Source organism: Suricata suricatta, chromosome 9 (assembly GCF_006229205.1).
Source record: "Suricata suricatta isolate VVHF042 chromosome 9, meerkat_22Aug2017_6uvM2_HiC, whole genome shotgun sequence".
NCBI classification, from domain to species: domain Eukaryota; kingdom Metazoa; phylum Chordata; class Mammalia; order Carnivora; family Herpestidae; genus Suricata; species Suricata suricatta.
In genome coordinates, this window is record NC_043708.1 from 51242275 (window position 1) to 51270075 (window position 27801).

General features: G+C 37.0%; 2 protein-coding genes and 1 non-coding gene across 11 annotated transcripts in view; 1 reads left to right on the plus strand and 2 right to left on the minus strand.

Annotated features, from left to right (window-relative positions):
* The first annotated feature begins 1096 nt into the window (after positions 1-1096).
* FKBP3 (FKBP prolyl isomerase 3) lies at positions 1097-18402 on the plus strand. 2 transcript variants are annotated; one of them, XM_029950341.1, is made up of 7 exons: positions 1097-1243; positions 3645-3746; positions 4704-4811; positions 14489-14624; positions 15025-15092; positions 16676-16773; positions 18052-18402. In XM_029950341.1, the coding sequence occupies exons 1-7, from the start codon at positions 1136-1138 to the stop codon at positions 18104-18106; spliced, it is 675 nt and encodes a 224-aa protein (XP_029806201.1). In that variant the 5' UTR covers positions 1097-1135; the 3' UTR covers positions 18107-18402. The 2 variants fall into 2 exon arrangements, with proteins under 2 accessions (XP_029806201.1, XP_029806202.1); XM_029950342.1 differs by lacking the exon at positions 1097-1243 and adding an exon at positions 3114-3417.
* Positions 18403-18694: 292 nt separating this feature from the next.
* PRPF39 (pre-mRNA processing factor 39) overlaps positions 18695-27801 on the minus strand; it is a 38147-nt gene continuing 29040 nt past the window's right edge. For 7 of the 8 annotated variants that reach the window (XM_029950333.1, XM_029950334.1, XM_029950335.1 and 4 more), the window contains 8 exons: positions 27077-27184; positions 25587-25751; positions 25146-25272; positions 24477-24745; positions 23490-23674; positions 20330-20404; positions 19684-19804; positions 18695-19429 (listed from right to left, as the gene is read on the minus strand). In XM_029950333.1, coding sequence (XP_029806193.1) covers positions 19373-19429; positions 19684-19804; positions 20330-20404; positions 23490-23674; positions 24477-24745; positions 25146-25272; positions 25587-25751; positions 27077-27184 — 1107 coding nt within the window. In that variant the 3' untranslated portion in view covers positions 18695-19372. The remainder of the gene's footprint in view (positions 19430-19683; positions 19805-20329; positions 20405-23489; positions 23675-24476; positions 24746-25145; positions 25273-25586; positions 25752-27076; positions 27185-27801) is intronic. The other variant, XM_029950336.1, reaches the window with a different exon arrangement.
* Positions 24314-24399, minus strand: LOC115303260. The gene has a single exon (XR_003913952.1). It is a non-coding gene; the product is annotated as a small nucleolar RNA SNORD127 (small nucleolar RNA).

A 27801-nucleotide genomic window follows, 5' to 3' on the forward strand; every position in this document is an offset into this window, starting at 1 on the left:
GGAACAACGGATACCCATATGTTTGCAAATTTAACGTTTTTTTTAGTGTCTAACATTCCTTGTACCTTGTTGCCTGTAGTTTTAAATAAGATGAGGTGAAAAGGGGCTAGGTAGAATTGAATAGCTTATTTCTTTATCCAAACAGAAAAAAAGATGTCTCGTTTTCACAGTATTCGGAGCGGCAACCCATTATGTTAACAGTTTTATTGTTAAGAGGGAAGTATATGGTTTGGTCCTGTGTTCGTCGGGAAACCTGAAAGAAAAAAGTGAAGATTTCTTGATATTCCACCATTACTTCTTCATAAATGATACAGAGCAGTAAGCGTCGGTGTGGTATTATTCTATTCTAGCAATCGCTTTCTACCTCAGACTTGGATATGATTCCCGACTTCTCCACTCTACACCTTGGCAACTTGGAGTAACCTCTGTAAATTTGTTTCCTTGTGTATTAAGAAAAAGTACACACACATATCATGAGGTTATTTTGAACATTAATGTCACCTCATCGTCAGCAAGCAGCATCCTACGTGTAGCCTCTTTACATTGTTTTATTTCCTCAAGTTTCTGGAACTTGCTTTTAGACAAACTTACTCGTGTGGTTTTTTTTTCCTTGGGCGGGGAAAAGGAAAAGTATTAATTTGTGTGAGTTTTAAAAGGGAGATAGTGGGGCATATGTTGTTCTGATGGACAAGGACTGAGCCAATCAGGTGTGAATTTTTAAGCTAAAACTAGATAGAATGGGATTAGATTCTGAATGCTGTCGTTTTCTTGAAGGTAATATACAGGATTTAAAGGCACAGCAGCCCGTCCTTACTACACAAATGGGGGTAATAGCTAGGAAATAAAAGTCACTACCAACAGTGGTCATGTCACAATGGTTCCAGTTAACAACAGATGACAGTTTTTGGTCTTCGTAGTCCGCCGCAAAGAGCACACAAGCTGGTTTATACCCGGACTCAACAAAGAAGCCCTCACAGCACAGCCTTGACGTCACCCAAGGATAGGCTCCAATCCCGACTAGTAGAGGGTGACCCCGCCCCCTCGAACTCCAGGCGGAGTCCACGCCACGCCCCGGGGGCGGGGCGACGCTGAACCCAGGCGGGCTGGCTCAGTAAAGCAGAGGCAGCGGGGGAAGATGGCGGCGGCCGTTCCACAGCGGGCCTGGACCGTGGAGCAGCTGCGCAGCGAGCAGCTACCTAAGAAAGACATTATCAAGTTTCTACAGGACCACGGTTCAGATTCGGTACCAGAGGCGGCGGGGCGGCCGGGCTGGTGCTGCTAAGGGACGCCTCACCCCCCCGGAGATGCCCGTACATTCCATATTCCTCCATGCCCCCGCCCTCGTCCTCCCGCGGCCGGTGGCCTGGAAGGCCGGAGAGGCCTCGCGTGCTCCGAGGAGCCATGCTCCCGCCTTTCTGGGCTGCCCCATTGGAGCGGAGGAAACGGCTTTATTTCTTGGGGCTGGCAGGCAGCAATCGCATAATTAGGACCTCCTTGGGCGTGTTGAGTGAGGGTGGAAACCATGAGGAAAAAAAAAAAAAAACCCAGGAGATACTGGGGGGTGGAACGGGTGTCTGAGGACTGAGGACCTGGATGAGACCCTTGCAGGGGAGTGTAGGCCATTAGGGAAATGGGAAGGATTGTGAAGATTTTTGTGGGAACCGTATGTGCGATTTGCTTTTCTCATCAGTTCCTAAATACTGAACACTAAGTGCATGTAATTTTTAAAAATTTGTAGATTGCGGTTTAACTTTTCAGAATACCGACTCTTCACATGACCTTTTCACCCTTTATACTTAGGGACGTTATGTGCGCATTTAAGGTAGGGTCGGTCTCCCATTGTTATAAACCAAGTAAGAAATGTGTTTGGCATGCTTTATATTGTACGCGCTGCATTTTTCAGGATAGCCTCCATCTTAACCACCCGACTGTGGTCACAAGTGTTTTTTGTTTTGGTTTTTTGCGGGGATTTTGTCAGACTTTTTTCCCTTTGGAAATTAAGATCATTCATGCCCCTCTTAAATTGCTGAACTACTGTATAGTTGTGCACGCTGCATCCCCCCACTTGGTGCAACAGTAGCAGCACAATGATTTCTTTACAATTTTTTATTTAAGTTCTAAACTTGCATTAAAAAATTGTTTTGGGGTTCTTCTGTGAGGACTGTAGTTTATTTTCATTTTCAAATGTCTTGAAGAGGAGATAGAGTTACTCTAGCTTCCAGTTCCATACACCCATAATAAGTTTCCTGACATCAGCAAAATTTATACAGCATCTATAGCAAGAACTGTGCTCACTGTTTGGGGATACAGGATAAAAAGAAAGACCACTCCGTTTTAGTGGAATTATTTTCTCTTAAAGTCAGTTCATATTTCAACTAGAACAACAGAATAAACGAGGCATATCATTCACTAACATTTAATGACTCAGTACTGTACTTCATCAAATTCTTACAGAACAAATCATCCCAATGTGGACTCTAATGTAAAACTGGTCCACATACGGCAATTTCAAGAGACTAATTATCAGAGTATTTTTTAATGTGTTAACCTTTTGAGTCCATTTTCTCCAGTATTTACTCACATCATTAAACCTATATTTGACAGTTACTGTTCTATTGATCATAAGATATCAAGGAGATGTTTCTATTTTGGATTTTTTTTTTAATTCTTGCTAAAGAAATCACAAGAGTGCTAAAGCAACTGATTATTTCCATTTAATCAAAATAGCGTTTCCCTCCTCCTTTATCATTTAGAACATTCCTCTAAGAGGGAGAGAGGAACAGCAGAGGAGGAAAAAAAATACAATAGTGATAGTATTCGAAAAGCTGCCTTATCAAAAGAAGATGCCAGAGGACAACTTTGAGAAAATAACAAATATGATGACTCAAGGACCAGAAGGGAGAAAAGGAAGCAGAATAAAATAAGGGAAACAAAGACATAGTTTTGAGATGAAGTTACATTTTGATGATTCGACATTCAATAGTAATATTTTAGTGTCCATCTGCCAGTTTAGTCTTTTATTTGAGATAAATGGAATTCTATTACTTTGAATTATTAAGCACATTATTATTAGTCCCAATAGCTAATATTTATTGAGTTCTGTCCATATGACAGCCTGTATGTAAAATGCATTAAATGGATTGTTACATTTGCCCTGAGAACAACCTTCTGACATAGATGCCTTCCATTAGGACGATGATGATCTGACACTCAGCCCATTTACTTAACCACTGTATATCCCCCTTCGGCTAACCGTGCTTCCCAGGCTGCTGGCAGCGGGTTACAGCTTTGTCAAGATGGCTATGCCCAACATGGTTTGAGGCTCCCAGGGCCATGGCCGGTGGCAGCATTGTCCAAGTCACCAGAGTGTACTTACTGTATAAATGTTTTGTGAGTTCCATAATGGGAAGGAAAAGGGTGAGTTACAGTTCCACTCTTGTCAATTTTTATAAATACTCAATATTTTTAATCTTCCATAAATCTTTCTTGTTATGAAGTAGGGTATAAATATGTTTATTTCATTTCTTCTGTCATTAGTAGTTCTATTGAAGGCATAATTGCTAACATAAAAGGTCATTTTCTAATATTTAGACCCTTATAACATCAGGGAGATTATTCTGTCTAAGCAGCTCTTTTCTTTGTAGTTTCTTGCAGAACATAAGTTATTAGGAAACATTAAAAATGTGGCCAAGACGGCTAACAAGGACCATTTGGTTACAGCCTATAACCATCTTTTTGAAAGTAAGGTGAGTATTGTTACATTTTGTTACCAAAATATTATTTTAGATATTCACAAAATATGTTTTAAGTTTTTCCACCTGCAGCTTTTCTTACCTCTAACCAATCTTATTTCCACTATCTCTAAGTGGACTAGCTGTCAAATCTAGCAAAGCTCATCTGTAGTATTGAAAGATGTTTTGGTATTTTAAGGACCCACGTTCTTAAAAATAATTCCCTGTAGTTTAAATTAAGACAAATAATAAAAAAGTTAAAATCTAAAGTAAGTTCCATTTCATTAATGAATTTAAAATCTCAGACTTATGCTGAGCCTTTAGAAAAACAAATTTTAAATTCTCCTATATTTGTTCATTCTGAAATGACAAAGCAAACAGTCATTATTAAGGAGTTGTGTGAATGGTATTCATATCTGAGTCTGAGATGGCCTTTCTAAAGATTTCATTTCAGAATTTATATTGTAAGATACTTTGAGGGTCATATTTGTTTTTTTAATTAAAATCTTTTATGGTTTTTTAAATTTATTTTTGAGAGACAGAGACAGTGCGAGCAGGGGAGGGTCAGAGAGAGAGAGAGAGAGAGAGAGAGAGAGAGAGAGAGACACAGAATCCGAAGCAGGCTCCAGGCTCTGAGTTAGCTGTCGGCACAGAGCCCGACGCGGGGCTTGAACCCACGAACTGTGAGATCATGACCTGAGCCAAAGTCGGACGCATAACCGACTGAGCCACCCAGGCGCCCCCATATTTGTTGAATAGAATGCTAATCAAGCTAATCAATGCTGATCAGGGTTATAATTTGTTGATTAAAATTAAGAATAAAATGGCAGTTTCCATTTATTTACATTTGAATTATGTAGCCGATATTTATGGCGCAGTTGTTCATTCAGTTGAAAGGTTGAAAATCTAGATGTTCCTTCTAGCTTTTGACCTGTCCTGAATATGGTAAACAATAGAACATTTTCCTTACAGCGTTTCAAGGGTACTGAAAGTGTAAGTAAAGTGTCTGAGCAGGTGAAAAACGTGAAGCTTAATGAAGATAAACCCAAAGAAACCAAGTCTGAAGAGACTCTGGATGAGGTCTGTATAGAATATTATTTTATTTCTCATGTGAATTTGAGAAAAGTATTTGCTTATAGCACTAATTTCTTCTGGTAAGGAGTGGTTGAGTATGGGCACTTTTCAGTGAACCAAACACGGATTCGGAGTGTGGTCTCCACCTTCGGTGTACTGAATCATAAAAAAAAACGCCTAAGAACCAGTGTTTTACACTTAATAAGCCTTTCCTGCAAAACCTCTAGCTTTGTATTTTATATTTCCTCTGTCTGACCAGAAATTCTAAGCTTCCAAAGCCATTTTAAGGTCCTGATTGTATAGCCAAGTTGGACTGAGTGAAAGAAACTTAACTGTGATTATTTTTAGCTTTTTCTAATGTACATGGCATCCTTGGCAATAGATAGAGTCCAGGCTTGGCTGGGAGTCATCTGTTTGGTCTTTCCCAACACAGGTTTTACGTTCTGGTACAAATGTTTGAAAAACCAGATTAAACCACTTCTGTAAATGGACCAGCTCAGTAGAGCCAAGGACAGCACTTAGAACAGCCACAACAGAGCTGAATAATTATAGTCTTACCACTTCTGATAATACCTTGCTAACCAAGCTCACTCTTCCTAGCACTTAGTATCAGTGATAATAATCTAATAGTTATAATATTCTCGGGTCTTATAAAGAGATGCAACCTAAAGTTGAAGGTGTAGCATTTGGATGTTTGTGGACAGAGTATAAGTATAGAATTACAGAAGTTTATATGACTAAAGCTAGTTAATTTACATAGTATTTACCTGTTGATTGAAAAGCACAAATTAATATTTGTGTTAGTGGATATGTACATCCACTAACGCAGCTTTGAGGTTTATCACATCTAATATGATTTGACAAATGTTATATGTGCTGGGAAAATACTGAGCAGCTACTAAGGTAAATAAAGGTATAATAATTACTAAAAGGATTGCAAAAGCAATTGGCAAAATAGTTTACCTTCCATAAAATTAGAATAAAGTAGGGATAAGGTAGCAGATAGTATAATCATTAAGAGCTTAAGGAAAAGAGAGTTAAAAGTAAAAGGGTGTAAGGGCTGGAGACAACCTCAAGAGCTCTTGGGAGGATCCTAAACTATATCCTTTTTTCAGAGACCTCTTTTCATTTCATTTAACTGGCCAGCCTGAACCCAGTTATGTACTCTCACCATCTTTCTAGTGCCTGGCTTCCAGAGTCAGTACTTGACTGATTCCTGCTGTCTACTTTCTGTGTGCTTTGGGCCTACAGAGTGAATGAACATTGTGAAGAAAAACATCATAAGCCGTTTATTGGGTTTGGCAGAAATTCATGCTTCATATCGGCCAAGCAATTTCACTGTTACTCAGCAACTTTTATAGTATCCCTGCCCCATCACACTGCCCACATAAGCTACTTGACACATCCCCCACAAGTTTTAAGGCCTCGTACTTACTCCTTTATCATTTTATCATTTTATACTCCTGTGTTCTGTTTTGCCAAAATGCTAACATAGTTTTAACCATTTTCTTCTTCCTACCTTAGAATTAAAGATTCTCTGAATCTTTAATGTTTTCCTTCTCGTGTCTCCCTCAGGACTAATGCTCTCAAACATCTTTTCAAATCTTTCAAATCTTCATTCCTTTTTGATTCTCAAGCATTTCAAGTCCTCAGACCTGGAGTATTGTAAAAATCACTGATTTGCCTTCATTCTTTCTTCCTCCATCCAACCCCAAAATAGTTATCCTAGTAAAATGTGTAAGTTTTACTTGAGTAAAAGAGTACTTTGCAAACCATACCATGCTCAGAAATTTTTAGTAATTCTGTACTGTGTAGAATTGTACTGTCCTGACTTATATGGCTACTGAGCACTCTGTGGAAACTCCGAATTAAAATGTGCTTTCAGGGGCAACTGGGTGGCTCAGTCGGTTAAGCATCTGGCTTCGGCTCAGGTCATGATCTCACGGTTCGTGGGTTCGAGCCCCGCGTTAGGCTTTGTGCTGACAGCTCAGAGCCTGGAGCCTGCTTCAGATTCTGCCTCTCCCTCTCTCTCTCCCTCCCTCCCTCTCTCCCTCTCTCTCTCCCTCTCTCTCTGTCTGCATCCACCCCCGCCCCCCCGATCATACTGTCTCTGTCTCTCAAAAATAAATAAATGTTAAAAAATAAATAAATAGAATATGCTTTCAGTGTAAAATACACACTCCATTTCAGAGGCTTAGTATGGTTTGTTTTTTTTAATTTTTTTTAATGCTTTTTTAAATTTATTTTTGAGAGACAGAGAGAGACAGCTGGAGCAGGGGAGGGTCAGAGAGAGAGGGAGATACAGAATCTGAAACAGGCTCCAGGCTCTGAGCTAGCTGTCAGCACAGAGCCCGATGCAGGGCTCGAACCCACGAACCGTGAGATCTGACCTGAGCTGAAGCCGGATGCTTAACCGACTGAGCCACCCAGGCGCCCCATTAGTATGGTTTTTTAAGAAAGAATTTATACCCTATCTTTTATATTGATTAAATACTGAAATATTATTGTGAGTGTATTGGTTTTATGTGGCAACTAGACAATGTAAAATTACATTTGTGGTCCTTATTGTATTTCTGTTGGACAGCATTCTTGATATTCAAAGTCTTCCAGTTTTTGCCCAGCTCCATATTTAGTCCTTCAGTAAAAATGTTCTTCTTTAACCACAAATGTCTGCTCATTACCTACTAAACTGCCCTTTCCCACTCTTACACTTTTATTTCTTGCTTACTGTGTCTTTTTAACTCCCCTATTTGTCAGTTCAGTGTCACTTTTAAGAACCAGGTCATGGGTTCATCACTTCCTGTGAAGTTTTCACCATCCCAGACTTTATACTTAACTGTATAAATTCCAGTAGCAAATGGTATCTGTATTATTTGTCTCTACCTCATTTATTTTAATGTAAAGAACCTGTCTAATAGCTCTTACTGGACTTTAAATAAATCAGTCATCGTCAATATATTTATTTTCTTTTATGTGTTTCATAACGTTAGGATAGTTTTCAAGTAGAATTGAATGTTGGACAAGAGTAAGTATAAGATTGTGCAGGAACTCACACTCAGCAGTCAGAAATGACTGTAAAAATACTTCAGCTAAAAATTGAGATTTATCCTGTACAGCTCCATCACATCTAATCATCACCAAATTCTGTGGATTTTGCAGTAAATGTATCTCAGAAGTGTTTTATCTGGCGTAGATCCAGACTCCTATACTAGCCGCTTCCTAACCAGTCTCCCCACTTCCACTTTGATTCCATCCATATCCATTCCTCACTAGTCACAGTGATCTGTTGGGGTGCCTGGTGGCTCAGTTGGTAGAGCGTTAGACTCCTGATTTCAGCCCAGGTCATGATCCCAGGTTTGTGGGATTGAACCCTGTGCAAGGAGCCGGCCCGGGATTCTCTTTCGCCCTCCGCCCCTCTCCCCTACTTGTGCACCCCCTCCGTGTAAAATAGAAAAGCAAAACAAAACCCCACAAATCTGATTCTGTAACTTCTGTGTTTAAAAGTCTTCACTGGCTGTTCAGTGACCTGAAGATTTAAACAAAACAGTTTCTTTACTTAGGCTACCTATTGGTCCATCCTCCTCTCCTCTCTTCCCATTGTCTCCTTCATTCCCCCTTGCAGACTCTACTATTCTCATGCTGTTCCCTGCTGTGAAAATACTCTTCTCTGGTATAAACCTTATCCCCCATCACCTACTTCAAAGACACCTCTCTCTGGCTGTAGCCTCTACTGGGTTAGGTCACTGTGTCATTCCCATCTTAGCACCTTCCTCTTTAGGTCTCATAACCCAAATAATTATACACATGACTATATTCTCTGCTAGAGTTAGAGTCAGGACCCTGTCTGCCACCTCACCCTATATGTCTCCCGTTTCTAACATATAGAACATGTTCAAATATTTCTTAAATGAATAATAGGAATAATTATGTAACATACTTTCATTTTTAGAGGCTGTGATGTTATCCAGTTAACTGAAATTACACTGATTACTCTCAAACTTCTGAACTAAAGAAATTGTTGCAAAGCCAAGAAATTATCTAAAAGCCCCGTCCATTCAAGTATATAACTTAGGTATATCCTTGGGCCTGATCCGGCCTCTCACTATGAACCAATCAGGTTCTTGCAGTGAAATCCAAAATCAGATCAAATAACTAGAACAGCATTTCATAAAAGTGTGTTATATAAGTCCCAGAAGGTCCAGGTTGTTTTCTAGCATCATCAAAACCTGTGCTTTCTGTCTCCTTGAAATTCACAGTGCATATTAGCTGAAGACCGCTCTAAGACATCATGCAGAATAGAGGCATACTTAACTGTGTTTAACATAGTGCTTCCCAAACAGTGATGGTAGACCCCTTTTCTTCTAACAGTGGGAACAATGCTAAGCAATGAATGGTCTGTAAAAGACACTTTGTGAAACACTGCAGTGGATGCCGTCCATGAGCAGACTGGCGCCTTCACCATTAAGTCTGAGAAATAATCACCAATATAATGGGGGGATTTTGCATTATTCTAGGACCTAGATTTAATGTAGATAACACAACATGGCCAAGCAACTTGGGACAACAAATGGGAAAACAATAAATGAAATTAAGATTTAAAATGTAGTTCTTGTTCACCAGTCATACCTTATCCATTCAAATAGTTGCGGGTGATTTCTTTAATGAAGTCTTGAGATACTCGAATACGCTCACATAAAAAAAAGTCATTCTCATTTTATATCAGATTTTGTCAAGTCAACTATATATTTTTAATCTATTTTTCTGATACAAAAATAACATGCTATTTTTCAAATAGAAAATAAAAGTATAGAGAATACGTAATTCCAACACCTAGATACATTTCAGAATGTTTTTAATGTTTTCTAAGTGTATATTTATTTAGTTTTGAGATATTACTATAGTTAAGGAATTTCTATTGATTTTTTTTCACTTTATAAGAATTTTTCCACATTATAAAAGAACAGTATTAGATTACCATAAGCGTGTGGTTTTGATTGTGGATAATATGTATTGAATAACTACATAAAGATTTTTGTCCTTAGCTTCCAATTACTTCTTGAGAATTATTATTTATTGCATTTCTAACATTTCAAAATTGCATTCCAAAGAGATGGCACCAGTTTACACTGCTACTAGTAGACACCTGACCATTTCTGGTAGCAGTTTTTCATTAAAACAAGCTTGGAATGGGAGTGTCAGGGAGGAAATTAATGCTTTTATAATACACATTGTACTCAAGATGTTAGATGCAACTTTCTTTTGATCCTAGCTTTAGTTGAAAAGTGCTAATTCTTAGGCTCTGAATTGAATAGAGCTTTACACTATCCCAGTGTTACCTTCTATACAAAACATGGGAGAAAGGATGCCATGTTGGTGTGTGGTTAAATGAATTGACATAAAAATAAAATGATTTGTGTAATACCTAATGTTCCACATGTGTTTACTAAGATGGCTAAGAGCATGGGGTTAAGAGTTAATTTACGGAAGCCGTTTGGATAGTGCCCAGCACATAGAGGTGCTCAGTAATTGCTATTTTAACTAATAGAAGTTAACTGTCATCAGTACTGTTATTTGAGGTATTTAGGCACAGTAGAAAGAATAGGACCTTTGGATTCAGACGATCCCAAGTCCATATTCATTCTCTACTACAAATTAGCTCTGTTGGCCAAATTCCCTGAACTTCAGTTTGTCTCTTCATCAAAAATACAAGTAGGTAATGCCGTCTTCAGAGCATTAAGAGTAAGCAGGATGATGTGTGTTACGCGACTGGCAGATACTAGGTGTTTAATGTCTCCTGATTTTTTTCCATTATTAAATGTTTCATAGTGTAAAATTCTTTTTAATGTTTATTTTGAGACAGAGTGAGCACAAGCAGGGGAGGGGGAGAGAGAGAGAGAAAGAAAGAAAGAGAATGAATGAATCCCATGCAGGCTCCTAACAGAGCCCCACGTGGGGCTGGATCTCCCAAACCGTGAGATCATGACCTGAGCCGAAATCAAGAGTCAGATGCTTAACTGAGCCACCCAGGTGCCCCCATAGTGTAAAAAATATATATATATTTTTTAAGTTTTTATTTTAATTCGTTAGCATACAGTGCTGTATTTGTTTCAGGTGTACAGTATCATACAATTCAATTACTATATTCAAGTACAATTCAAAGTACTACAGTATAGTAATTCAATACTTGCATATATTTTGGTGCTCATCACCAAAAGTGTACTCCTTAATCATCATCGCCTATTTAACCCATCCCCCCTCCAAATCTCCCCTGTATTACCCATCATTTTGTTTTGTTCTCTATAGTTAAGAATCTGTTTCTTGGGGTGGCTCAGTCGGTTAAGTGTCCGGCTTCGGCTCAGGTCACGATCTCATGGTTTGTGGGTTCGAGCCCCGCGTCGGACTCTGTGCTGACGGCTAGCTCAGAGCCTGGAGCCTGTCTTCAGATTCTGTGTCTCCCTCTTTCTCTGACCCTCCCCTGCTCATGCTGTCTCCGTCTGTCTGTCTTTCTCTCTCTCTCTCTCTCTCTCTCTCTCTCTCAAAAAAATAAAACATTAAAAAAAATTTTTTAATCTGTTTCTTGGTTTGTGTGTGTCTCTCATTTTTTTCCCTTTGCTTCTTTGTTTCTTAAGTTCCACATAAGTCCAATCATTTGTTTTTGTCATTTCTGGCTTATTTCACTAGCTCTAGCCATGTCGTTGCAAATGGCAAGATTTTATTCTTTGTATGGCTGAGTATGCCATTACATACATATACTGTATCTTCTTTATCCATTTACCAATCAGTGGACTCTTGGACTGCTTCCTTATCTTGGTTATGTTAAATAACGCTGCTATAAACATAGGGGTGCATGTACCCTTTTGAATTAATGTTCTTATATCTTTTGGGTAGATGCCCAGAAGTGCAATTACTATTTTTTTTAACTTTTGATGAACCCCCATATTGTTTTCCACAGTAGCTGCTTTCCCACCAACAGTGCAAGAGGGTTCCCCTTTGTCCACATCTTTGTCGGCACCTGTTGTTTCTTGTGTTTTGATTTTAGCCATTCTGACAGGTGTGAGGTGGCAGTTCATTGTAGTTTTGATTTGCATTTCCCTGATGGTGAGTGATGTTGAGTATCTTTTCATGTGTCTACTGCTGGCCATCTGGATTGTCTTTGGAGAAATGTCTATTCATGTCTTCTGCCCATTTTTAAATTGGATTTTTTTTTTGGATGTTGAGTTTTAGAAGTTCTTTATATATAGGATACTAACCCTTTATCAGGAATGTCGTTTGCAAATATCGTCTCCCATTCCGCAGGTTGCCTTTTAGTTTTATTGACTGTTCCCCTTTGCTGTGTAGAAGCTTTTCATTTTGATATAGTCCCAATAGTTTATTTTTGCTTTTATTTCCCTTCTTTCAGGAGACTATCTAGAAAGAAGTTGCGTTAGCCGACGTCAGAAACCTTACTTCCTATGCTGTCTTCTAGGATTTTGATGGTTTCAGGTCTCACATTAATATCTTTAATCTATTTTGAATTTACTTTTGTGTATGGTGAAAGTGGTCCCGTTTCATTCTTTTGCATTTTGCTGTCGAGTTTTCCCAATACCGTTTGTCGAAGAAATGGTTTTTTATCCAGTGGACTTTATTCTTTATTAATGGACTGTATAGTTGTCGTTTCATTTCTGGATTGTCTGCTCTGTTCCATTGATCTGTGTGTCTCTTTTTGTGCAAGTACCATACTGTCTTGATCACTACAGCTTCGTAATGCAGCTTGATGTCCAGAACTGTGGTACATCCAGCTTTGCTTTTTTGTTTTTCAAGGCTACCATTGCTATTTGGGGTCCTTTGTGGTTCCATACAAACTCTAAGACTGTTTATTCTAATTCTGTGGAAAATGCTGTAGTTTGATAGGGATTACATTAAATTCGCATACTGCCTAGGAAGTATGGGCATTTTAACAGTATTTGTTCTTCCAGTCCATGAGCAGGGAATGTCTTTCCCTTTGTGTCCTTTCAGTTTCTTTCATCAGTTTTACAGGCCTTTCACATCTTTGGTTAGGTTAGTTTCTGAGTATCTTATTATTTGGGGGTAAAATGGTAAATGAGATTGTTTTCTTAATTTCTCTTTCTGCTGTTTCATCACTGGTATATAGAAATGCAAGAGATTTCTGTATGTTGATTTTTGTATCCTGCGACTTCACAGAATTTATCAGTTCTAGCAGATATTTTCTGTAGTTAGGTTTTCTATATAATTTCTATATATCCCCCCCTTTTTTAATTCAGTGTGTTCTTAAGTTTGAATAAGAAAGTGCTTTTCTCCCAGGAGAGAGGTGGGTGGGTGGAATGGGTGAAATAGGTGAAGGTGATTAAGAGTACACTTATTGTGATGAGTGCTGAGTAATGTATACAATTGAGTCATTATATTGTACACCTGAAATTAACATACCACTCATGTTAACTCTACTGGAATTTAGTAATTTTTAAAAGATTTTTAAAAATAAAAATTGGGCTTAATATTGGTAAATCGCCTTGTAAATATACATTCTTTAATGTATCATAATGAATAATATTGGAAATAGTAATAAATAATAATCGCACTGATAAATACCAAACACTGTATTATGGGAAGCAGGATACAACCCAACCTATAATGAGCTTCTTTTAGCATTATAAAATATATGATGATTTTCATGTAGGATATATCAAATAATTCAAATAATTACTACAGTATTTGACAGTAATAATTGTAAGGCAGTAACAAAGACCCACACAAATAATTCTTGCTCCTTTACTGACCATATTTACCACCCATTTACTTTTTAGCTTATCAGTAATAAAGTGATATTTTATCAGTTTTAAAGTACTGCAAAAAAAAAAAAAAACTTACTTTCCTCACATGTATGGAATCACTGATTATATTAGCTTTTTACTTTTAAAAAGACCCAGATGATCCTGCTTCATGCTAGGAAATATGCCTGTTATGGTAATTTTTTAGTGTTTTGTTTATTTTTGAGAGAGAGCACAAGTGGGGAAGGAGGAGTGGGAGGGACAGGACCAGAAGCGGGCTCTGCACAGTCAGCAGCGGGCCCGATGCGGGGCTCAGACTGATGAACTGTGAGATGATGACCTGAGCTACAGTTGGACAGTCAGCCGACTGCACCACCCAGGTGCTCCATGTTATGGTAATTTACTATAGATAATTCTGATCATTGTGTGAATTTATTTTCAAGTTCAGAAACCAATGGAGCATTACTGTATTTATTCTAATTAGGTATAAAAAAATTAAGTATTGGTGCTAAACAACTCAAATCTTTTTTAAAAATGTCACAGTGCTTTAATTCTTTATGATTTTATAGGAATTAAATAGTAATGATATTTCTGACATTGGAAAATAACAGGATTTATTTTGTGGTTTGTTAATTAACAGAATTTTGTCAAAAGAACATTGGTTTCCAGAGAGGCTGGAAGCTACTTGAAATTATAGAGGCTGTTTCCTAATATTCTCACCACGGACTTGCAATGAGTTGGTGGAGTTTTTGGGGCTTTTTTTTGTTTCGTTTTGTGAACCAGAAGCAAAATTGTTTGTTGCCAAATCTTTGAAACTCTGTGACCAGACATCGGTCCCAGTTGGCAGTATTAGAATTCTTTTGGTTACCCTTCTAAAAGAAGGAGGTGAGTTAATAACTATGTTGTTTTTGTTTTTAGGGTCCACCAAAATATGTAAAATCTGTTCTTAAGAAAGGAGATAAAACCAACTTTCCCAAAAAGGGAGATGTTGTTCACTGCTGGTATACAGGAACACTACAGGACGGGACTGTTTTTGATACTAATATTCAAACAAGTAAGTCTAAATGTCATCTTATCTTCTTAGCTATAAAGCATTGCAAAATATTTGTGTGGTACATGAGCAGTTGTCTGTAGCTTTCTCTTGGCTGTCAGTTTTTCCCGAAGTCTTTTGCACCTGTGATTTACTTGGAAGAGGTCTTCAGTTCACTGTTGACTGGGTGAATAAATCTCTCTTAGTCATTGGGAAGCAAAAAATAAACAAGCTCAGTCTAAATTTGGTTAATGTCCCAAAGTGAGGCTTTCATATTTCAATATAAAAGGTGGAATAGTGTGCTATTCTAGTGCTGTAAATATAGATCTTCTCCTCTGCCTTAACTATATGTAAAGATAGGATTTTCTGAATTTTTATTTCTTTTCAAATGCATAGTAAGTACTAAAATCAATGTGTTTTACAGGTTCAAAGAAGAAGAAAAATGCCAAGCCTTTAAGTTTTAAGGTTGGAATAGGCAAAGTTATCAGAGGAGTAAGTAAAAAATGGCAATCCATCAGTAGATGTTCTGGCACGTGCTATTTATGGTATGGCGCCATAAAGAATTACGATTGAGGATATGATGAGAACAATCTTTGGAGTCTAACAAATCAAGTGCTATCATTGCTAACTGATCTGGCACAGTTGTTCTGGGTCTCGGTTATGGACAGTACCACCTTCCTCAAGGCTGCTAAAACAATTAAATGAGCATAACTGCATCACATAATATATAGTAGAGACTCAAATATGATTTTCCTCAATGCCTACCCTTTTTAATATTTTTTTCATCATAAAGTACTTCTTTGTCAGAAAGATTGGCTTTCTAAATTTATCTTTAAGATTCTTTTAGGGGCGCCTGGGTGGCTCAGTTGGTTAAGCATCCAGCTTCAGCTCAGATCATGATTTCTTGGTCTGTGAGTTCAAGCCCCACATTGAGCTTTGTCCTGAAAGCTAAGAGCCTGGAGCCTGCTTCAGATTGTCTCCCTCGCTGTGCCCTACCCCTGCTTGTGCTGCCTCTTTCTCTCAAAATTAAACATTAAAAAAAGAAAAATAAGCAAAAAAAGTTTCTTGTAAAATGTTACATAGTTGTACTACTTACATGTGATAGAGAAAGGTAAATTATTTGTTTCACCAGAATACTTACTCATAGAAGAAAAAGTTTGTTCTGAGTTTTTTCACCTTTCACAATCGAGGTTCCAACACCAGAAGATTTTTCAAACATAAGCATGCCTTTTTTACCTACCCTTACATGTGAGAGGTAACGGAAGGAATGAGAAAAGGGGAAGTTAGGCTTCAGCTGCAGTGACCACTGCAGTGTACAAAAGGAGGTTAATGGATAGCAGGATTATTAGCCCCACTGAAGCTGTCATTCTAGGGCCCATTTATTATTAAATTGTCTTTATTCACAACATCAAACATTATAACTGAAATACCTATTCAGATGCACTTATGAGAATCCTCAGTGTTGTTCTTTGTACTGTGCTAAGTCCTAAAATATAGTCCAATCATATCCAGAGCCTAAAATAGCATATAAAACATCTTCAAACTAAAGGTTTCGTTGAAAATAACCTTAACTGCTACCTGATTGTACCTAGTTGATACTTACTATATACTAAACTGGTCAATTTTTCAATTTCTATGACTAATTTGCTTGTGTATTTCTTCTAGTGAACCATATTCTTATTTGCCATTATGTAACAGATCCCTTGAACTTTATATGACTGACATTTCAACAGAATATGTGATATTAGTCATATACTTATCATTGCATCCTGTTGATTTAACTGTTTTTTGGTAACTGGTTTTAAGACCCAGGGTGACTTGGCTGGCTCAGTTGGTAAGGTATGTGATCTTGGGGTTGTTGAGTTTGAGCCCCATTTGGGGGTAGAGTTTACGTTAAATTAATGTGTATCTTTTTTTGCACTGACGAAATAAGGGACAGAGATTCACCCAAGGACATTACCATAGAATATAATAAAATCCAGTAACAGAATATTTTTTGGTATATACCGTTTTCTAGTTTTACATGTAGTTTTTGCAAATTATCATTACTATTTATTTCATGTTCTTGCCTTTAGTGGGATGAAGCACTCTTGACCATGAGTAAAGGAGAAAAGGCTCGACTAGAAATTGAACCAGAATGGGCTTATGGAAAGAAAGGACAGCCTGATGCCAAGTATCCTTTTTTCCTTTGTGAGTAAAATACAAAACAAAACATGAAGACCACCTGAAGGTATAAAAGATGCTATCTAGGTTAATTTCCAGATCAGGAATCCCATCCAGACCAGTATTCCTGATACTTAGATGCTTCTGTATAGACACCTCCAATACAGACAGGAGTTAACATGTGTTATTAGGACAAAGTATACACACCTGAGCTAGAATAGAATTTACCTTTCTGTCCTTGTGAAATCGGTTCTTGATTTTTAAGAGGTAAATTGTGAGGTTTACGTTTTCATCTTTGAAAGGCAATTGTTACTCTTTGAAGGATTTACTTAAAGGAGTTAAGATGTCCAGTACAAACAACTGTAGCAAGTTATAGGATGCAAGTATGGCTCATGGTAATTTTATGCTGCAGTGTAATTTCAGGCAATTAAGTGGGTACTCCCGAAGCTTAGAAATGGAACATATGCTGGGGATTCCCAGTTGTGAAATTTAAGGAGACCATGGGTCCAACATAGTGTAAGCACCTGTGATTACTACTACTGACAGTACTTTTCTGATAGACCCATTTTGTGGGGGGGGGGGGGGAACCATGGCTCTTGACCATTATGATCAGAACAATCCAATAACTAGGTGAGAAGGTAGTTTTTTCTGTTATTGGTTCCTTTCCCATGAACTAGTTGGATTAGTTAGAGTAACTTTAAACTTGGAAGTTCTTTCCAGTTACATCATTTAAAATTACTTTGGAATATGTAATAGCCCTCCCCATCAAAACCAGATGGCCTAACTACAGCTGCCTCTCTCTCATGTGAAGCATCTCAAAGCCAATCAGATAAAAAGCCTACTTTACTGAACTTGGCATCTTAAAACTCACAGCAAATATCAGGCACTACCTCAGATGAACTTTGATTTTAAAATGACTCATATACCCAGCTAGATTGAAATCACCTTTCTTCTTCTTCTTCTTTTTTTTTTTTTTAAGCACTGAGTAGCCATCTTCATTAGGTGGTGGCTATGGGAGTACTGATGAGGTGTCCAGGTAAGGAAGACCATAGTCCAAGCTCAATTATTTAGTCCACCTATACTGGTAGGTAGCTTGTGCTCACCATTCACAAGGCCTAGGAACCACTGGGCTAGTATAGTATGTATTAGCCTCTCAATCATTCATAAAGCCCTTTCCTTTGAAGTTAATACCCAATATCTATTATATATAATTCTAATTTTAGACTGAAATTATTGGGAGTGAAAGCAGCAGCAATTTTCATTAAATTTACCTTGACTTCTGCAACAGAATTCCACCAAATGCAAAACTCATTTTTGAAGTGGAATTAGTGGATATTGACTGAAATAGCAATGATTCTGATACAGACATCAGCAACAATAAAACATGGCCTTGAAGAAACTTACGTAACTAATTAGAGCTGGGTACTATTTTAACGGAAGACTCAACTGGAAAATTCAAGAACGCAGATATTGTTTACCCCGGCCCCCACTTTTTAATATATGTAATCCATTATAATTCCTTAAAGTTTGAAATATTTTACTACAGCTGTCTGTATAAAATACTGGTTAAGGAGAACTTTCCTTTTACCTCATGTTGTAAACTAAAAGGCTCAATAAAATGTATTAGTGTCTCGATTTATTTGGTGTTAACAGAAGATTGTTCTGATGAGGTTTACCAGGGCTAACACTTAATTAAAAGAGGGAGAGTAAAATTGTCCAGACAGCTTTGCCAGAGGCGCCCTCCTCCTCAAATATTCCTGTGTAGTGAGATGGCAAGCACAGAAACTGAGAGGAAGCAAAGAGCTCAATTGTGTGATTTTAGCTAAATTTTACAAGGAAAGTATATTTCAAAACCAATGGTCCACTAATAATGATGAATAAAGTTAACATTGTTAGGTGAACCTGCCCCCAAATGAATTCATAACAATTAGTTAAGGAGTCTTAAGTTTTATTACAAAAATGAAGATGATCAGTTTGATCAAAATGAAAGCTTGCTCACAAGTTTTACATGAATATTCTAAATACAAAGTCTCCTGAAACAACATACTTTTGATATGATTTTCAATTTTTTAAAGGGATGCAAACATTCCATTTTTTCATTTATAATCTCTATCCCAAGACATAGTATTTAATAGTGTATCTTTTCTGCAGTTAATCCAAATTCACAAGGATAACTGAAATAGACAAAACCTTGTCATTAAAGGTTAAAAATCCATTTTTTTTAAAGAGGAGGTAAATCCTTAATAACCAGCCCTTATAGTATTTTCAGAATCTTGTACTACACTGACATGATTTCCAGTCAGTTTTTTTTCCTACCCCTTAAGGCTACAAAACTCTGTTGCAAATCCATTGCAAAAGAATTCTAGACCACTTAATGCAAAAAATCAAAAAAATAGTTCTCCAATAAAAAGTAAATTTTATAAATGGTAGGAAATAGTATCTGTGGTAAACTACTAAGTGACATTTTCCCCTATTACTAAACAAATCATGTTACACAGAAAACAGGAAGACAAGTTATCAAATACAACAAGCTTATGCTATGTTTACATCCCTCATTAAAAAAAAATAATTTCATACTTTTCATACATTCCATCTGATATATATTCCCATCAGGTTGGAGGGGGAGGGTAATACTGTCCATAATTCCAAGGATTCTGATAATTGTACTGAAAGAAAAAAGCACACGTGTTACACATGCTAGAACTGGCTGAATTCCATTTATGAAAATGTAATTAAAGCGTATACATTTAAGAAATCAGGCATGTGTTCACTGCTAAAATTCCAAGACTTAACCACAACAGACTATTTATTATACGGTCTGGAATAGAAGTAGCTATTTAAAAAAAAAAAAAAAAGACTACCCTAAGTTATGTTTTTCTAACAACATCTGCAAACAAAAAATTCAATTAGGTGAACTCACTTGATACCAGGCACTATAATTATATGCAGCTTGATTTGCCTGTAAATCACCATCAGTCATCTGTGTAGATGATGAAGTTGTATCTTCTGTGTGAGCCTTCTTTTCCTCTGGTTCTTCTGATCTAAATACAAGGGAAAACAAACTTTCAAAACTCCCACAAGTAAATACTTTTAAAACAAATGGATGTATGTGTACATTTGTACCTGTGTACATTTGTTTTTAGTAAAGTTCATAACTACCCAGTTTTGTACAATTTTTTCAAACCATGAATATAAACTATCTAAATTACAACAGCTTGAAGGTAACATTTACAAATGTGTACCTTTAGGGGTGCGCCTAGGTGGCCCAGTCAGTTAAGCAACCCGACTTCGGCTCAGGTCATGATTTCATAGTTTGTGGGTCTAAGCCCTGGGTTGGGTTCTGTGCTGACAGCTCAGAGCCTGAAGCCTGCTTCAGATTCTGTGTCTCCCTCTCTCCCTCTCCCTCTCTCGACCTCTCTCTGCCCCTCCCCTGCTTACTCTTTCTCACTCTCAAAAATAAACACTAAAAAAAAATTTTAAATATTTTTCTTTAAAGGCATTTCTACAATGAAGTGTCTTTTTTAAAAGCATCATGAAACATTCTGAGTCAGCAAGAAGTTACATACCCATTTTCTGCTTTCCTTTTTAAAGAATCCTGTTCTTTTAGGAGTGTTTGATGTTCATCATAAGCATTCAGAAGCCTAAGAGGGAAAGGAAAAAAAATCCTCTGAAACATACAAAAGCCAAACTGTTAAAGTTGTAATGTTTTGGACTTAGTTCTCGTTGGTAACAAAAATATACTGCAATGAATGTACACTGATTTTTTAAAATTTTAATGAACCAGCTGAGCCAGCAAGCAAACCTCCCAACCACCTTTTCCAATTTATTTCCCAGTGGGAAGCCACTGCTCTGCACTTTCCTTCTCAGTCCATGTGATTTAAATGGGGCTTCAAGGATTCAGAACTGGCCGACCACAGCACTGTATACCCCTGACCAATAACTGGTTTACAGTGAGCATCTGACCCAAACCAAGATGTTTAATACGTCCCGGGAATTCTGAGCTACGAGAAAAGTGCCTGTTTTCTTCAGTTCACTAAAGCTGATGGGATATTGGTCAAGAGCTACCTTTATCATTTCTAACACACGGGGAGAGCCTACCTAAGAAACTGTACAACTAAGACAGTGACCTTGAGGATGCGTTTTTGTCTAGTGTAAAGAAGTCCTGACCATTCTTAAGTTTCTGTATTTTTGAAATCTAATTCAACAATGTTTCTTATTAAAGGCACTTGACACTAGTTAGGATCAAGTGTATTTAAACTTTAGCCATGTGATAAACTGAATTAACTAATATAAAAGTACAGTATAATTTTTATCACTGATTAAAAAGATCATTTTTAATAAATTCTGACATAATATGTGTATTTCAAGTCTCACCTGGAACCCAGAACTTCAAAAACCATGTTGAAGTCAAACAGTAAAATCCTAAAGATTCTGTTTTCCCTTTACCATTTTCTGAAATACTTTATGTTTTTTATTTATTTTTGAGAGAGAGAGAGCGCGCGCATGAGCAGGAGTGGGTCAGACAGAGAGGGAGACACAGAATTGGAAGCAGGCTCCAGGCTCTGAGCTGTCAGCACAGAGCCTGATGCAGGGCTTGAACTCACGAACTGTGAGATCATGACCGGAGCTGAGGTCAGCCGCTTAACCGACTGAGCCACCCAGGCGCCCCTGAAATAGTTTTTTAAAGACAAAGATGGCCTTAATTTTTAAAGTAATCATTAACCCTAACATAGTAAACATTTCTGTAGAAATGACCTTGATACTTTACATGCATATACAACACCCCTGGGCCTGCATATATATACACCTAATGATAACAAGTAACTGTGGCCCCAAAATGTTCAAGAGGCTATATAATTGTTAATGCCAGAGCTCTGGTTGGTCCTCAGCATCAAAGCACTTTAAATGGACTAATCTCCGTAAAGCTGATGGAGTCCACCTACGGATTAGGTGGTAAGAGACTCAATCTTAACAAGAAAATCTGAAAAGAGGAATACACAACTAGTAAGTGACACAGCTAGGATTTAAGCATAATTTAGCTGAATTAAACACCAATTCATGGGTACTATGGAGGGGGGCACTTGTGATGGCCACTGAGTGTTGTATATAACTGATGAATCCCTGAATTCTACTCCTGAATCCAATACTGCACTCTATGTTGGCTAACTAAAATTAAAAAAAAAAAAAAATCAGTTTTCCCTAAGTTTCCAAGCTCATTTTGCAGTCACAAGTCACAGCCTTTTTAAAGTTTTAATGACAACAATCTTAGACCTAATATCCAGACCCTCTATAACTATATTTGCAAGGGCCTGTTATCTTTGTGTTAAGCCTCAAATCCACATTACTGCCAATTTCAAATATGTCATTTAATCCCAGTCAAAACTCTTAACAGCTTCCTGTCAATCTTGACACTGCATGTACTCTGAACCAAACAGCACTATCAACATCACACCTTCTACTTCAAAACCCCTCTAATCAAGCAGATGTTACTTTTAAATGAACTTTAGCTGCCTTCCACCATTTCATCCTCTCCTTATCGGAATCCCACAGTACCTAAATGAAGCCCCATCTCCTCTGTGAAGGATGACAAAGCCATTCTGATCCACAGAAAGCAGAGCCTTAACAGTGTTATGCCACCTCATATACTTACCTATTTCCTCTGATCATACCAGGCAACTAGACTAGAAGCTAGAATTACATATCCCATTTCTTTTGTGCACTTTCTTCAGTGCAAAACAAACAGAAGACACTAAATATACAGCACAGGTGGTTAGCAGCATAGACTTTGAAGCAAGTTCTAATCCCACTTGCACAATGTAGTAAGAGCTAAATGACCTTGGGAAAACTTCCTAATCTCTTTAAGCCCCTGCTATTAAAAGAACAGTAACAACAAAAAAGTAAGAACAATATCTATATCCTCATTAGACTGTTAGGTATTTTATATTAGTCAATTCATAGAAAACATTTAGTATGATGTCCAGCACATATATACAACTGCATTAAAATTTAACTTATGTTAAATGTTTTTTTAGTTTAAATTTACTCAAGCATCAAAAATGTATACACACATACACAGAGACAAATAATTCTCATTTTACCAACAGCTGTTTCCGTGGAAATCACTCTAACTTAGGGTAGAGAAGACACCTGCCTCATACGAACTGTGAGAGTTCCCTACCACACTCGGGCACGAATGGAACAGCAGCCATGCTCTAATCAGTACCTCTACTCTTCTATTGTGCAAATATAAATCGCAAACTTGTCCTTTTCCCAAATTCCCTAGAGTGCACCTTTCCACCACCCTCAACTTTCAGCTTACAATGCATGCAGTGAGCCCACGAGGCTTGATCTGTGCAACCGTACTGTTTCCTCTGTTCCGAGATACAACGGGACCCCTATCCCAGATTGACCACGTCCACCTTTCTTGGCCTACTGTACTGTTTCTGTGTTTCAGGGTTCAATCTCTGCCCCAGTTCCTTTTTCATAGGATTGCTATTTCTTGCCTTCTCTCATTGTTTACATTACAATGCCAAAATTTTGAAAACAACTTGAAGGAAAGACAAACTATATACACCCTGTTAAACACATACATATTTGCAAAATTGAATTTACCCCGATATATATGAGGAAAAATAAATGTTAGCTTCTACTAATCATTAAATTCCCATCCAAAATTATCAATGCTCATTTATTATTCAAATAAATAATATGTAATTAAGATCTTACTTATTAACATCTGAACCAAAATCTTCAAGAAACTCCACTTTTCTCTGAGAAAATGTAATTCTCATTTTAATAGGTAATGAACCATGTATAGCTTTGTCAAAGCAATTTAGGATATTTTCTTCATTTTGTTTGAGGTCACCACTATATTCCATTTCAAGTAAATTGAGGTATAACTTTGTATTCTCCTGTGTAAAAAGCAGTACCAATTAATAATATTTCTAAAATGTTTTATTAGAACACAGATATTTAAAATGCCTAAATTTTGAGATCTAAATTTAAAAAATATTGAAAGTCATTAAAATGTAACTCATGCCAAATGTTTTGAGCATACACAAAACAGGTGAAAAAACTAGTTAGCACATTAGTAAGTAATGACATCATCCTGGTATCTCCCCTACTATTCAAATTGTTAAATGCCAATAGGTTAAGCCCCAAATCTTATCTTGGGTTTAATGTGGCTTGACCTACCATGACAAATATAAAACATTAAAAAATGGTTTCCACAGTTCCACAGACCTGTCATTAACTAAAAATCTAAAGAGTAAGAAACTTCCTATATATTGCCTTTTGTCAACTGATAAGTAAAACACAATGCTTTAAAAAAAATGATCTCACTGTTATACTTGCTAAAACATAGACATCTGCCATGCTTTTGTTGACAAGGTATTCTCTCTGGTCCTCTACTTAAAACCATCACTAAATTTGCTGTGAAACTTCTAAATGTGAGGGAAATACAAAGTGTCACAATGTCTACACTTTTTAACCCAATAATCTTAATTTTCTCAACCTTTTAATACATAATAATTTGAAAAGTTGTTAAAGAATGGCAACATCAGTTTAGAGGGACTGTTGTCTTCATTTAGTAATAAAATATATTACATACAGACCAAATCTTTCATCATTGTTGCCAAAATGAGAAAAAACCCACAATGACCATTAATTTTTTTTATGGAAGATAATTCTAAAATAACAAATACAAATACATACTTTGTCTCTTTCGATTGCTTCCAAAAGCACTTTTCTTGATTTTAAAAGGTTTTTTTGTATTTTGAAAAGATGTCGGGCTAGTTTGATGGCATAGAACGATGACTCATTATTTGACTTAGCATTCTTAATGGCGTCCTGAAGCAAATGTTCAGCTTCTTCCATATTTCCATGCCGTCGTTCTAAACTTACTCTTCTTAATCGAACCATTGCCAATCCTAGAACACATTCTTCAAATGTTCTCAAGATATTCCTGGCTTCATTAATATTACCTAGAAATGTTAATTAAATGTTTATGCTTTTATTTAAACTTCTGAAATATCCTTTATGCCAGGTATTGGCAAATAACAGTCCACAGGCTAAATCTAGCCCTCTGCCTGGCTGCTTTTTGGTTTTTTTTAATTGAAAACAGCCACGCTCATTTGTTTATCTATGGTCTACAGATGCTTTGGGGCTACAGTGGCAGAGTTGTCAGGAAAGAGACCGCATGGCCTTCAAAGCCTAAAATATTCACTATCTGGCTTTTTATAGAAAAAAAGTTTACCCACTAAGAAAAACAAAAAATAAGACTGACCTCTGCTCTACACCGACCCTCAAGACTCAACTCCTAGAACTTTATCCTGAAGTTACCTTAAAATCCCCAAAATATCAACTGAATTTCCTCATTCTTACCCTGCTGTTCCTCAAAAGCTGCCCAAAGCATATGCACCATGGGTTTCTTTGGGAGATGAATAGTGCACGCTCTGCTGAAGACATGCCTCACTCCTTCAATGCTATGGTTTTCCATGTACTTGGCATACTACGTACAGAAACAGAGGAAATACTGAATAATTTACAGTTGAACGAGCCATTAAATATGTGACAGAACGATAAAATTCTATTTTTAAACCCATTCAGCACCTTTATTGAACCACTAGACTAGTTTCTGTAAGGAAGGACGAAGAGAGGCAACGAGGTTGGCATATGCAGCAGTCAAATCTGGTTGCAAGCAGACCATCTCCTAATGCAACAGATATAGTTATATGAACAACATTCAACAGAAGTACAAAAAAGGTTAGTCACTAGATCAATGTTTATAATGTGTTCAAGTTTCAAAGCATATAATCTTCTTACCTTAATCCAAAACTCCTCATAGAGGGCACATGATATGACACATCTTTCAAAGAGAACCACAACTCGTTCATGAGTCCCGTTTTCAATTTCAAATTCTAAGTACTCTTTCCAGTTTTTTAGTTGTGCCTTTTCCAATGGTTTCACATGAAAATAAGGTCTTTTAATCTGTAACAAAAGTATGACAAGGAAAAAAAAAAAGTAGGACACTGCAACAAAAGTAAACCAATACCAACACTAGAAAATGCAGGGCTAAAGTAACAATATAAACTTTCTAAACTATGTATATAATTTATGATGGTGAAACAAGAAAATTTTCATCACCTATTTCATGATAAAAAAACTTAATTAAAACCTCAACATTTCTTAGGCTTTACAAATTAAAAAATACAATGTATTTTCCAATTTTAGTCATTTTAATGGCACTACATAATTTTTAATTTTCAGGAAATTTATTTCTTTATTGAGTACTTTAAAATTTAACAATTATACTACATAACAGAAAGCAGGTCAGTAGTTGCCTGGGGCTAGGAGTGGAGTAGGGGTTACTGCATGAAAAGGGCCAAGGGAACTTTCTGGAATGACAGACCAGCTCTATGTCCTGACTGCTGTGGTGTACCATAACGTGCATATACATGTCAAAACTGAAGTTACTAGACAGTCACAAAAAACCACATTCTGTGTGATTTGACTCATATGAAAGGCCAGAACAGGGCTCTCTATAAAAACATCAAGGAGATTAGTGGTACCTTAGGGTTGGAGCAGGCAGGTGAGGGAGTAGAGGGGTGACAGCTAAAGGGTAAGGGATTTTTTTTTTAATGCGCATGTGCACATGAGCAGGGGAGGGGCAGAGAGAGGAAGAGAGAAGCCCAAGCAGACTGCACACTGTCAGCACAGAGCTCAGCGTGGGGCTGTATCTCACAAACCATGGATCATGACCTGAGGCAAATCAAGACTCAGATGCTTAACTGACTGAGTGACCCTGTCACCCCAAAGGCCAGGAATTTCTTTGTGAGGCAAGGAAAATGTTCCAAAATGAACTATGGCGGCTGTTGCATGTATCTGTGAATACGCTAAGAACTATTGAATTACACACTTCAAATAGATAAACTATATGGTAACTGAATTATATCTCAATAAAGCTATTTTAAAAAACCAAAGATTTGGAATCTGTGGGAGAAAACCCTCATTTTACTACACATCTAAAATAGGTATATTTTGTTATACATAAAGTATGAACTCCATTAAATCTGATTTTAAAAACAGAACTACAATAAAATGGTTCAGACTCAACAAATCTTGCAACCAAGTAAATCGGAATTCATTTTTTAAGATTCTAAAATTAATAATGCAAAACTGATAGTGGTAGAAATAAGTGGGACAAATATCTTATTAAACAAACCAAAAATAATAAAGACATTACTCAAAATGGAAAGAAAAATGTTATTCCTATCTTTATATTTTGAAGCCTATTACAAAACAAAAACACTTACACCTTCTTCAAATGTCCACCTTTTACTAACTTCATGCTCATTATAATTAAACATTTCTTGATGAATTTCAATGATTCTGTGTCTCATGTTTTCAATTTCTGTAATTAGCTTGGGAAGAAAAAGAAAAAATTTAAATCACACTAGTTACATACTGAAATTTTTTAATGTTACTGCTTACATTTAAATATTACCCATTAACTAACCTTAGAATTGTGGTAGGTTTTAAACTGTTATCCATGATGTGCAAAGTACAATTAACAATACTAAAATTTATAACAAAATCTTCTTTAAAAACCCCACTTCCTCTTGGGTGTGCGTGTGCATATTTAAAGGGGTCTAGTAGATCACAAGGCAGGCAAAATGGCCCTTCTAAGCTATCTCCAAGTGTCTCATAGTAAAATAGATTCTCTACGTTAAATCTGTATTCAAACTACACCACATGGCAATGTAAACTGGTGCAGCCGCTCTGGAAAACAGTGTGGAGGTTCCTCAAAAAACTATCCATAGAACTCCCCTATGACCCAGCAATAGCACTCCTAGGGATTTACCCAAGAGAGACAGAAATGCTGATGCACAGAAGCACATGTACCCCAATGTTCATAGCAGCAATGTCAACAATAGCCAAAACATGGAAGGAGCCTAAATGTCCATCACCTAACGAATGGATCAAAAAGATGTGTATATTCACGATGGAGTACTACATGGCAATGAGAGGGAATGACATA